This window comes from Saccopteryx leptura, chromosome X (assembly GCF_036850995.1).
Source record: "Saccopteryx leptura isolate mSacLep1 chromosome X, mSacLep1_pri_phased_curated, whole genome shotgun sequence".
NCBI lineage: Eukaryota > Metazoa > Chordata > Mammalia > Chiroptera > Emballonuridae > Saccopteryx > Saccopteryx leptura.
In genome coordinates this window covers 11,916,083-11,928,728 of record NC_089516.1, presented here as the reverse complement: position 1 = coordinate 11,928,728, position 12,646 = coordinate 11,916,083, and the positions used below count along the sequence as shown (strand labels likewise).

General features: G+C 47.2%; 1 protein-coding gene across 5 annotated transcripts in view; it reads left to right on the top strand.

Annotated features, from left to right (window-relative positions):
• Positions 1-12,646, top strand: part of PHKA2 (phosphorylase kinase regulatory subunit alpha 2) — a 72,207-nt gene that overhangs the window by 24,025 nt on the left and 35,536 nt on the right. For 4 of the 5 annotated variants that reach the window (XM_066356884.1, XM_066356883.1, XM_066356886.1 and 1 more), the window contains exons 6-11: positions 415-495; positions 2,635-2,733; positions 4,514-4,660; positions 6,079-6,132; positions 7,117-7,239; positions 12,250-12,345. In XM_066356884.1, coding sequence (XP_066212981.1) covers positions 415-495; positions 2,635-2,733; positions 4,514-4,660; positions 6,079-6,132; positions 7,117-7,239; positions 12,250-12,345 — 600 coding nt within the window. The remainder of the gene's footprint in view (positions 1-414; positions 496-2,634; positions 2,734-4,513; positions 4,661-6,078; positions 6,133-7,116; positions 7,240-12,249; positions 12,346-12,646) is intronic. The other variant, XM_066356885.1, reaches the window with a different exon arrangement.

The following is a 12,646-nucleotide window of genomic DNA, read 5'->3' as shown; positions in this document are numbered from 1 at the left end:
GCTTCAACTATTTATAATTCATTTGTGAAAGTTTCTTTATTCCATTTCTAATTTACATAAGCTCAAAGGAATTAGCTAAAGACAGGGGCAGCATTTTATTTGATTTTAAGATAAAATATTTTGTTCTCCACAAATCAAGATTTTCTTACAAATTAATGATTTTTCGGAATGAGAAAATTGAGAGCACTTTTGCTTCCACGTGAGTATTTATTTCCAAAACTCTGCACAAAGGTCAAATGAACTGAAATCGAGGGCAAACCCAGCCTGAGCGTGGAGAGCCGTGAACGTGGTAGTCTTCGAGAAGAGCGAGTCGGGTTCCATTGTGCCTGCAGCACCATAAAGGGATCGTTTTCCCATAGCTCTTCTTGCGTTCCTCTTTCTCGTGCTCTGGTAACTGCCTTTTCTCTCCTGCAGGATTATGGAATGTGGGAGCGTGGCGACAAGACTAATCAGGGCATTCCAGAATTGAATGCAAGCTCCGTAGGAATGGCCAAGGTGACGGGTCATCCTCTTTGTTCCTCCTTCTCTGCATTCTTACTGCTTTGATTTGGTTCTCATTAAAAGTTTAGATTTAATCTCATTAGTATAGTTTTCAAAAGTCAACAGCAAGTATGAAATTCAAGTGGCCTGTGTACCCCAGCCAACTGAAATTACAGGTAAAGAATGTCGGTTTCCTGCACTGCAATCTGCCCGTGCTGGAAAATAAATGCGCTTCCTCCTCACTATCCATTGTTAACACCCACGGTCTAAGCTCTTGCTGTTGTCTAGGAAGCTGGATGTGAACCTCCGTTCTTCTTCTCTGGGTCATAAAGAGGGCCGAGGACATGACCACTTTGTAGGGCTAGGCTCACAAGTTCAGAAGTCTATAGTCAGGCAAGTAACATTTAAACAAGTGAAGTTGGCCATATAGAAAAATGTCGAGGGGTACTGGAGCTACTGGGAACATTCTCTGAAGGGATTCCAAAGCAAAAGCATTTCCAAACGTCATTAGGCCAAACAAAACCCACCTGTGGGGCAGCGTCAGTCTGAAGGCCACCAGTTTACATCTCCTGCTCTAGACATGTAGCCTGGCCCCCCTTCCTCCTCAGAACCAAAGGTTCTTTCGGACAGAGTCACGACTCCCGGGCAGCGATAAGCAGGCTCTGTTCAGAGAACAGACTGAAGGGTGCCGGAGGGGAGGGGGTGGGGGGCAGTGACAAAGGGGAAGGGATTGAGCAGTACAGGTCGGCAGTCACAGGCCAGTCACAGGGATGTAAAGTCCAGCACAGGGAACAGAGACGGTAAGATTGTAATAACTCTGCATGGGGCCAGGTGGGCACTGGGAATATCGAGCGGGGTGGACACTTTGTAAAGTATATGATCATCTGACCATCATGTTCTTCACCTGAAACTAATACAAAATAACATTGAATGGAAACTGCAATTGAAAAATATTTTTAAATAAAAATAAGTTAAAAGAATACTTAAATATGCTCTCTTAAGGTCAGCTGACAGAAAACATAGTACAAAATGAATGAACTTTCTTAAGTGCCAGATGTGCTAATGTTAGGAGTTAACCACTAAAAGAGGTGGAAGAAAAGCCGACCATGAACTTAGGGGCCCCCCAAAACACGCACAATATTATGAGCTTGGTTTTATTTTGTTTGTTTTTGAGGTTTGTTTTTTTAGAGAGAGAGATGGAGGGACAGACAGACAGGAAGGGAGAGAGATGAGAAGCATTGCAGCTCCTTAGTTGTTCATTGATTGCTTTCTCATATGTGCCTTGCTGGGGGGCTACAGCTGAGCCAGTGACCCCTTGTTTTTTGTTTTTTGTTTTACAAGGACAGAGAGAGAGAGTCAGAGAGAGAGATAGACAGGGACAGAGAGAGATAAGAAGCATTGATCATCAGTTCTTCATTGCAGCTCCTTAGTTGTTCATTGATTGCTTTCTCATATGTGCCTTGACTGCGTGCCTTCAGCACATGGAGTAACCGCTTGCTCGAGCCAGCGACCTTGGGTCCAAGCTGGTGAGCTTTTGCTCAAACCAGATGAGCCTGCACTCAAGCTGGCAACCTTGGGGTCTCGAACCTGGGTCCTTTGCATGCCAGTCCAATGCTGTATCCACTGCGCCACTGCCTGGTCAGGCGCCAGTGACCCCTTGCTCAAGCCAGCAACCTTGGGCTCTAGCCAGCGACAGTGGCATCATGTCTGTGATCCCATGCTCAAGCCAGCAACCCCACACTCAAGCTGGTGACCCCTCACTCAAGCTGGATGAGCCCATGCTCAAGCCAGTGACCTTGGGGTTTCGAACCTGGGTCCTCAGGATCCCAGGCCAATGCTCTATCCACTGAGCCACCACCTGGTCAGGCTGAGCTTGTTAATATTTGATTTTTGGAAGAATAATTTCATTTTGGGAAAAGCTTTTCTATTTTTCTCTTGCTTGTTCCTGCAGCAAGCTGCAACATTCAAGAAAGCTTTGATCTACTGAAAATAAAGATAAAACATGACCATAGGACTCTTTAGCTGGATTTTAAAGATGTGTTTCATCACCTTTGGGAAAACATATATGCTAGATTGCTTCATGATAAAAGGAGTATCAGATATGGGAGTGCGTGTTCACTAGAAATAAAAAGTGATTCAGACCTGTGTTTGTAGGCAGCACTTGAAGCAATTGATGAGCTGGATCTTTTTGGAGCCCATGGAGGACGCAAGTCGGTGATCCACGTCCTGCCCGATGAGGTTGAACACTGCCAGGTAACGGCTCTGCCGCTCCCGCTCCCGAGAGCTGGGAAGGACGCCGCAGGGAAGACCTGCACCCAGTTCTCCTCACCTTTTCAGCTGGGTGGCACCTGGTTTCTTTGAGCTTCAGTTCCCTTAGCCATACAGTGGGCATATGGGGCCCTTCCTCTCCTGCTGCAGAAAGTGGTCCTAAGGACAAAAAAGTAAATCAACTTAATTTGTCAGAACACTTTGAAAGCCAGAAAGTACCATGCAAACATAAAACCCCACAGTGTTATATAAATGGAGTCAGCAATCAAGGCGCCTTGTTCTGTGGAAGACAAAATCTGCTTTGTTTTGAGCACATAGGTTGGAGGTTTTTCTCTCAGGTTCATTTGTGCCCCAGATTGAGTGACGAGCAAGCACGAGTCCACTTGGGGAAGGGAGTGGGGTGGGCACAGTGGGTAATGGTAGAGAGATGAGATGGGAGAAACGGCATATTAGAACCTCCATGAAAGACAGATCAGAGAAAGGGGTGATCTTCATGCAGATTAGGGAACTCAATTTTGATCCCAGATTAGAGAACTCTGTTAAGCAGACAGTAGGTCACGAACTACTTGTCATATCAGTCAGCTAACTCTTTAGTGAGGACCCACTGTGTGCTAGGACTATGGGAGTCAGATACACAAAAACTTATAAGCAGAGAGCTTCTGGTGGAAGTGTATGTTTCCAGGCAGAGAGGGCCTGAGGAAGAGAGACTAGTTATAGAACTAGGCTTAGGGAGGGGCAGTTGGCTATAGAAAATGAAGGTTTATTCTGAAGCTGAAGAATTCTCTCCATTTTTTATTCCACTCTCCAGCTCACTCCATTTTCCCACATTAAACAGTCCTCAGTGGGTAATCTGCAATTTCTCAGGGTATGGTTTAACAGAGTCAAGCTGCTTGTGTGTGTCTTAATAGATGTGAAGTCTAGTGGAAATTGTGTGAGCTGGGCCTGAGTAGGAATCCTAGATCTGTCACATACTCGCTGCACTCATTTAGGTGTGTCTGTACTTGGAGTCTTACAGTCTTCATGTCTGAATTGGATGTAGTGCCTGAATTCCTTCTTCATATGGAAGATTTAATAAGTTTATGTTTGCAGGGGTCTAGCCCCATATCTGTACATGTCAAATCTCAGAATTAGCCCCTTCCCTTCCCAAACTTTTCCTTAGAATCTCACTCTCCTTTAGTTTACAGTGCTTAATTAATCCAACCACCTTATAATTAAGGCCATATCATAGTGCTGCTGAATAACCCATTCTCTCTAGGACTGAACTAATTCTGTTGTTTACCATTTTGCCTGAGTGTTCTTGTGGTCTTCTGAATTTGACTTTTTCTTGAAGTGGTTTCTCAGTTTCCTAGTCCAACTGGTCACCATCCACAGAAGCCAGACATTTCTCTGTGCTGGCCTGTTCATGTGTTCTTCTCTGTCTCCACTCACAGTTGGCACATGCCAGCCTGCTGACACGGGTGGCCCTTAGTCGCTCCTGTGTGTCCTGAAGGCCCAGCCGAGTCAACAGGAGGCACGGAAGGAAGGGAGACAAGCAGTTCTCAGTGTGGGCTCCAGGCAGCACCACGCTCTCCCCAACCAACCCCTTCTGCTCCCCCACGAACAGGAATCATTGGCTAGGTGGCCAAGGTCACCTGTCACAGGTCATGTTGGTAGGACCAAGCGCTAGTTATTTGAATCTTCCTCTGGGGCTAAGGTCATGAGCTGTAGGTACTGTGTACAGTAATTAGTGCTTTCCAGGTTAAAGCCACCTCTGTTTTTCATTCAGTCCATTCTCTTCTCCATGCTGCCAAGAGCATCGACATCGAAAGAGATTGATGCTGGACTTCTTTCTATTATTTCTTTCCCGGCCTTTGCAGTGGAAGATATGAACCTTGTGAACGTGACCAAAAATGAAATTATTTCCAAGCTCCAGGTAAGCATTGGTCGTGCTAGTGCCATTCTGCCCTGTATCAAGTGCCACTTTAATACTGTGACTTGGAGCAGCTCACCCAGGCCTCGGTTTTCCGTGAGGTCAATGGCTTAGTGCATCAAAGTGGTCTCACAGAGTGAGGTGTTCAAAGCTGACTCTATAGGTGACAAAACTAAGCCTCTGATTGAGTGGCGTGGTTCTCGTCCTAAGTGGCAGAGCTTGAACTCAAGTGGTCGTCTTTGAACCCCAGTTCATGCCACTCCAGTACTTCTAAGGCAGGGCTCCTTAACCCTCTAGAGATCACAGGCAGCCTCCTTTGAAAATGTCTTGAAAGCTAGAGATTCCGTGCCAGAAAAAAAATGCACGTTCCAATATCCTCAAACTTTGGTGATCCCAACATTAAAATGAGTAACTATGTAACTATGACACATTACACCAAAGTGAGAATTTTCTTAAATGTTGCAGCCAACTGAAGTTATCAGTAAAATTATCAAAGAATGTAAGTTTCCTAAGCCAAAATCCATATGTTTATGGTCCTACTTAGAATCGGTGAAAACCACTTTAGCCCTTGGAAACAAGGGGTTAAAGGGTCTCCAATCATCTCTTTAAAAGAAGGTGTCTGTCTCAGAATTCAGTGGAGAAAAAGGAGTTTCTTTACACAGTTGAAGCAGGGAATGCATGTTCATAGGGGAGCGGATTCTAGGCTGGCCTCCCCAGGACTCCCAGAGCAGTCCGGTGCTGGCCACTAGGGGCGCACTTGCCCCACAGCCTGCACTAGAGCAGCCCCCACACACTTAAGAAACGGAAATAATTACTCAAAGCTGCTACCTATGAGTTAGGAAGGCAGATTAAGAGCACCGTCCCTGCCACTCTTTCGTGACACCCAGGAATCTGGAGAGGAACACTGGAGCCTGCGGCAGGAAAACCCTCAGTGACAGCCCTAAACCACAGGAAGCCGCACCTGCCTCCCTGTCAGGCTCGCAGGATGCAGACTCCTTTGCACCCAGAGCCTAACTGCCAAGAGTCTGCAATGCCCTCTTAGCTTTCCAGCCATTCAGGTAGAAGCAGTCCAGTCCAGGTATCTGAATGGTGACTTCTCCAAGCAGCAAGGGTCCCTTTGCATCTTTGCATACCGTGGCAAATCAGAATGAACGGCTGGTCGTTCGCTGAACTCACAGTAATTACTCTCACACCTGTGATAGTCTAATGTAATGTTTTGCCATTTCCTTCCAAGCAGTCATCAAACCTGAATTTACTGTGCTTATGACTTCAAAATAACTTTGTATTGAAAGCAAAGAGCACTTGGTACACATTTCATTACTGAAACATTCATGAGCGGGGGGGGGGGGGGGGGGGGGCGAAGGGTTGACTGGAACGAAAATCAAAAGGCAAATGTACTTCATTTTTCTTTATTCTCTTAGGGACGTTATGGATGCTGTCGCTTCCTTCGAGATGGTTATAAAACCCCAAGAGAGGTTGTATTTAAATAACATTTGTGTGTGTGTGTGTGTGTGTGTGTGTGTCCGAGAAAGAGAGAGGGACAGATAGACAGGAAGGGAGAGAGATGAGAAGCATCAATTCTTCTTTGTTGTGTCACCTTACTTGTTCAATGATTACTTTCTCATATGTGCCTTGACCAGGGGGCTACAGCAGAGCCAGTGACCCCTTGCTCAAGCCAGCAACCTTGGGCTCAAGCCACTGACCTTTTGGCTCAAGCCATGGGGTCATGTCTTTGATCTCAGGCTTAAGCCAGTGACCCTGAGCTCAAGCTGGATGAGCCCTCGCTCAAGCCAGTGACCTCAGGGTTTCAAACCTGGGTCCTCTGTGTCCCAATCTGATGCTCTGTCCACTGTGCCACTGCCTGGTCAGGCTAAATAACATTTCTTATGATTCCTAAACTGTTTCATATCTAAGTTGCCACTGTGGTGTTCTCTCTCTGTTGATTATAATTACATGTTAGATTATTGGAAAGGGAAGTCTTAACTTTGAAGTCAGCGAGCCTAGAGTTAGACAATAGTAAGATTAGGAGGACAGCAAGCTGGTGGTTTAAAACTAGCTTGTAGACAAAGACAAACAGTTTTGTGGCTCATACGGTTTTTTAAATACCAACTGTGGCCACCTTCTTGGGTTTCTTTGCCATCATGACTGATATAACGATATCAGTAAAACAGTCTGCCAAGCACTGTGAGAGAAAAATTGTTCTTTATTAGTTAGAGCTTTAGGAAGCTTAATATAATAAACTACCAAGGAGCATTGTGTACATTTCTAGTTGACTTGTCTGAAATTTTACCATGGAAAATTGCCAAAAATAGCACCTCCTCATTATAGCAGAATCCTAATCATACCAACCTCAAAGCCGCACTGAAAACGGACAAGCAAGGGAGAGCCGGGGAGGTGCAGTGGCATTATGTATGTAATCTGACACCACCTTTAGACGTTTTTTACCTGTTTGATTCTAGGACCCAAACCGATTGCATTATGACCCGGCTGAACTCAAGCTCTTTGAAAATATTGAATGTGAATGGCCCGTGTTCTGGACGTACTTCATAATAGATGGTGTGTTCAATGGCGACGCCGTTCAGGTGAGAAAATGCTGGGTGTTGTGTTGATAATCAGCATTTTCATTCCCCTGGTGTGCTGACTGTTATTAGAATACTGTATAAGGTTATATGGGAGTTTAGGGGTTCAATGATCTGTTGCCACTTAACAAACTTTCCCAAAACTTAATTAAAACAACAGCTACTTATTTGCTCGCGATTCTGCAGTTTGAGCAGGTTCTCGGCAGGGCCAGGTCGCCTCTGCCTGACTGGTGTCAGCGGGGGTGTTCAGCAGGGCTGGAGCACCCGCTTCTGAGATGGCCTCGCTCGGCCGGCCGGCTGGCAGCTTGCTGCTGCCTGGGGGCTGAGAGCTCAGCGGGGCTGCTGGCCTGGGCTTGCTTCTCCTCCACGTGTGGCGCGGCTAGCTTGTGCTTCTCTCCCCATTGTGTTCCCTGGGAGCTAGGCTTTCTACACGGTGGTCGTCTTCCACCAGAAAGCAAAAGCAGAAGCTGCCAAGCTTCCTCTTGGCTTAGACCTGGAACTGGCAAGGGTCACTGCTGTTGCCTTCTGCTGTTTAAAGGGCCATCCCACGTTCGGGGCAAAGGGGGGTACAGAGGCCTGAGTGCTATGAGGCTGGGGTGAGGCGGGTTCTTCAGGGGAGCACCAAACTGTCCACCACAGACAGGTTTTGTTGTTCTTTTTTTTTTTTTTTTTTTTTTTTTTTGTATTTTTCTGAAGCTGGAAACGGGGAGAGACAGTCAGACAGACTCCCTCATGCGCCCAACCGGGATCCACCCGGCACGCCCACCAGGGGCGATGCTCTGCCCCTCTGGGGCGTCGCTCTGTTGCAACCAGAGCCAGTCTAGCGCCTGGGGCAGAGGCCAAGGAGCCATCCCCAGCGCCCAGGCCATCTTTGCTCCAGTGGAGCCTCGGCTGCCGGAGGGGAAGAGAGAGACAGAGAGGAAGGAGAGGGGGAGGGGTGGAGAAGCAGATGGGCGCTTCTCCTGTGTACCCTGGCCGGGAATCAAACCCGGGACTTCTGCACGCCAGGCCGATGCTCCACCACTGAGCCAACTGGCCAGGGCCCGGTTTTGTTGTTCTTGTTCTTTTGGACCAGCTGATGGTTTTGCTGTCTTTAGCTCTAGTTTAAGGCCTCTTAGCTAACATCTTGTTTACTCTAACAGCCTCCTAACTGGCCTTCCTGCCTCCAGCTTCACACTCTGCTGTTTGTCCATACCTTGCCGAGGGGATCTTATTAAAAAGCAAGTTAGAGGCCCTAGCCAGTTGACTCAGTGGTAGAGCATTGGCCCAGCATGTGGAAGTCCTGGGTTCGATTCCTGGCCAGGCCACACAGAAGAAGCGCCCATCTGCTTCTCCACCCCTCCCCCTCTCCTTTCTCTCTGTCTCTCTCTTCCCCTCCTACAACCAAAGCTCCGTTGGAGCAAAGTTGACCCCAGGAGCTGAGGATGGCTCCATGGCTTCTGCCTCAGGCATTAGAATGGCTCAGGTTGCAATAGAGCAATGCCCCAGGTGGGCAGAGCATCGCCCCCTGATGGGCATGCCGGGTGGATCCCAGTCAGGTGCATGTGGGAGTCTGTCTCTCTGCCTCTCCGCTTCTCACTTCAGAAAAATAAAAATAAAAATCTATTAAGAGCTAATAAATGAGCTCAGCAAGGTTTCAGGATACAATATCAATACAAAAAATAAATAAAAAAGCAAATTAGAGGCCTGACCTGCAGTGGTGCAGTAGATAAAGCATCAACCTGGAATGCTGAGGTCACCAGTTCGAAACCCTGGGCTTGCCCAGTCAAGGCACATATGGGAGTTGAGTCTTCCTGATCCTAACTTACTTCATTCTCTCTCTCTCTCTTTCTCTCTCCTTCCTCTCTAAAATAAATAAAATCTTTAAAAAAATTAAAAATAAAATTAGATTATACTACTGCCTTGCTTAAAATCTTTGAATGGCTTCCTGATTGCTCTTGGCATGAAATAGAAGGTCTTAACATATTTTCTAGGGTCCCATAAGATCTGACCTTTGTTTTCACCACTGTAGCCCAATTTCTTCTTTTCCAAAGAAGCATATTTTGGGGTAGCAAATTCTGATCCCCTTCAACACTTTTTAGTTTGCTTATATATCCATGATCTCATTTGATCTATTGTTTTTTCTTCTTTTCCAAGTGAGAGGAGGGGAGATAGACAGATTCCCACATGTGCCCTGACTGGGATCCACCCAGCAACTCCCGTCTGGGGCTGATGCTCTGCTCATCTGGGGCCATGCTCGCAACCAAGCTATTTTTAGTGCCTGAGGCAGAGGCTTCATGGAGCCATCTTCAGCACCCATGTAGCCCAGTTTCTTACTACAGGGTGTCCTCGGGTTATTAAAGAGTTAATTTCCTATGACAGTGATGTAACCCGAATTTTGGTGTATACTGAAACACACCCTAACCTAAGTCACTTCCCTATCCTAACACAGTTGTAAAATCATAATCTAGAACATAAAAACACAACTAAGCCAACTCCATCAATCATACACCGCATGCAACCAAACTAGTTCACCCACATAGTCCCTAAGTAGATGCTAATGGTGTAAGCTGAAACACTCAGTCTCAGTTCTTTTTTTTTTTTTTCTGAAGCTGGAGACAGGGAGAGACAGTCAGACAGACTCCCGCATGCGCCCGACCGGGATCCACCCGGCACGGCCACCATGGGAGGCGACGCTCTGCCCACCAGGGGACGATGCTCTGCCCATCCTGGGCGTCACCATGTTGCGACCAGAGCCACTCTAGCGCCTGAGGCAGAGGCCACAGAGCCATCCCCAGCGCCCGGGCCATCTTTGCTCCAATGGAGCCTTGGCTGCGGGAGGGGAAGAGAGAGACAGAGAGGAAGGCGCAGTGGAGGGGTGGAGAAGCAAATGGGCGCTTCTCCTGTGTGCCCTGGCCGGGAATCGAACCCGGGTCCTCCGCACGCTAGGCCGACGCTCTACCACTGAGCCAACCGGCCAGGGCTCAGTCTCAGTTCTTGTAAGTTTTTATGGGAGCGAGTGTCATAAACTTGAAACATCGTATGTCAAGGCTGTTGTAACCCAAGGACCGCCTATACTTCCTTTCTTGAATCCTGTGATCCAAGCGCACTGACGCCCTTTTAGTCCCTTGAACAGGCCACGTTGTCTCGCCCTCTTCTCGAACGCCCAGGACATGCTTTCCACCCCCAACTGCCCCTCCCTCCTTCACTTGATTCATTCTAAGTGCCTCTTCTTTCACAAAGCCTTCTGTAACCCTGAAACTTGGGGCAGGTGCCCCTTTTATATGCCCCACGGTTCTTATGACAGCATAGCACCGGAACCACTCAGTCTTCCACTTACCTGTCAAAGGGCCGCAGTAGGGATGGGCCCCATCCCCTCCACTAACATACTCGCTGTGCCTAGTACACGGTGAGCACACAGTCAATACTTGCTAATGCAGCGTTTATTTGTTCAGGACACATTGCTTTGGCCTTTACTGCTGTGTATACTTTGATGAGAAGAAGAGACCTGTCTTCATAAAGCTTATGTAAAGGACTCTCTGAAGTCAGTGCTTAGCTGCTTTTTGACCTGTTCAGATCTGCCATTGTTTTAACCTGTTTGAATCACAGGTTCTACTGTGGGATGAGGGATCTGAGATTTATTTTCGTTTTTGAAAGCTATCTTGGCCCAGGAGTGCTGGGGGCTACAGAAATGGCAGCAAGCTAGAAATGTGTCTGCTTCCCTGTGGTTCGGGTTACTCTTATGCTTTAGTGCTTACCTTGGATCTTATGTTTTCTGTCTTTTTATCCCAGAACTGAAAGATCTCAAAAGGGCTGAGTTGGAATTTCAATTATGAACAAGCTTGACAATGACCAGAAACAAACAAAGTAAACTAAGGAGTCAGTAAAGACTGCGCTTTAGTGCCTTAGTTTTTAGTCTCGGAATTTACTAGCCTTACTTGCTGCTTAGTGACATTTTTAAGAAGTGACCAGCCGGTGGCACAGTGGATAGAGGGTCAGACTGGGATGCAGAGGACCCAGGTTCGAGAGCCCAGGGTCGCCAGCTTGAGTGTGGGCTCATCTGGTCTGAGCAAAGCTCACCAGCTTGGACCCAAGGTCGCTGGCTCAAGCAAGGGGTCACTCAGTCTGCTGGAGCCCCGCGGTCAAGGCACATATGAGAAAGCAATCAATGAACAACTAAGGAGCTGCAACAAAGAAATTGATGCTTCCCACCTCTCTCCCTTCCTGTCTGTCTGTCCCTGTCTGTCCCTCACTCTGACTCTCTATCTCTGGAAAAAAATAGAAAATAATAATAATAAAAATTAAAAAACAAAAAAGAAGTAACGCACCCCTGGTCAAGCTTCACTGTACATAAATTTCAAAAGAAAAGAAAATGAGATCTGGAAAGCTTCTGACTGGGCTCCTCAAAGACGAAATGGGTTCAACAGTTGGGTAGCTGATTGAGGGCGGTTGTTTTTTTCCTCTTTCTTCTTTTCCCTTTTAATACCTAGGTTTTTATCAGCACCTTTTTAATTGAATAAAAATATTTAAAACAACAGTTTTCATACTATTGAGTAGTGCATCCTAAGAATAGGGGTATGTGGGCTATATATAGTATACATGCTTATTTTTCCTTACATCACGTTTGTTCAGCAAATGTTTCTTGAGCAATACATATTTGAATGAGGGCCTTTCAGTAGAAAGCCACAGGTAGGTGGAAATGTGATGCACTGCTTAACGTCTGACCTGCACGCCACGAAGCTTACAGTCTAGCTGGTCAGACAAATTTGAATTATGTGAGAAGTTACGAATGAGGTCTTGAACTCGTGAGTTAAAGACACAGAGAAGAGCAGGTGTGTTTCGCTTCTGCTAACACCCGCTGTCAGTGAGACTCGCAGTTCCTCCTGCACGCCTTCAGTTGAAGGTATCTGTGCATTGCTTGCCCCTGCGTCCTACTGCTAATCTGTGTGGCCAAGAGAGCTGTGTTTCTGTGTGCACTGCTATTACAGCATGAAGGACCCCTCTCACAGCGTGGGGGGCGGGGCTGTTTTCCAGGTCCAAGAATACCGAGAGGCCCTGGAGGGGATATTGATCAGGGGCAAGAACGGGATCCACCTGGTGCCAGAGCTCTACGCCATCCCGCCTAACAAGGTAACCCGGCGCCACATACCGAGAACGCAGCGACCTGGTGCCCGGCCTCTTCGTATTCCCATCCCCCTCCCCACCTATCCTTCTTCCTCCAGGAGAAGCGGTTTGTAAAGCTTTCAGGGGTGTTCCGGCCTGTCACAGGGCTTAGGGCTTTGGAGCCATGCTTGGAAAGGGGTGCCCAAGTGTGGTGTCAGCTGAAGACCTGCAGAGGCTACTTGTCCCTCACCTGATCCCAGGGCCAAACAAGCCCTAAAATGCACCAGACACTGTCGGACACCAGGCTTTCACACACACTCAGAGAAGA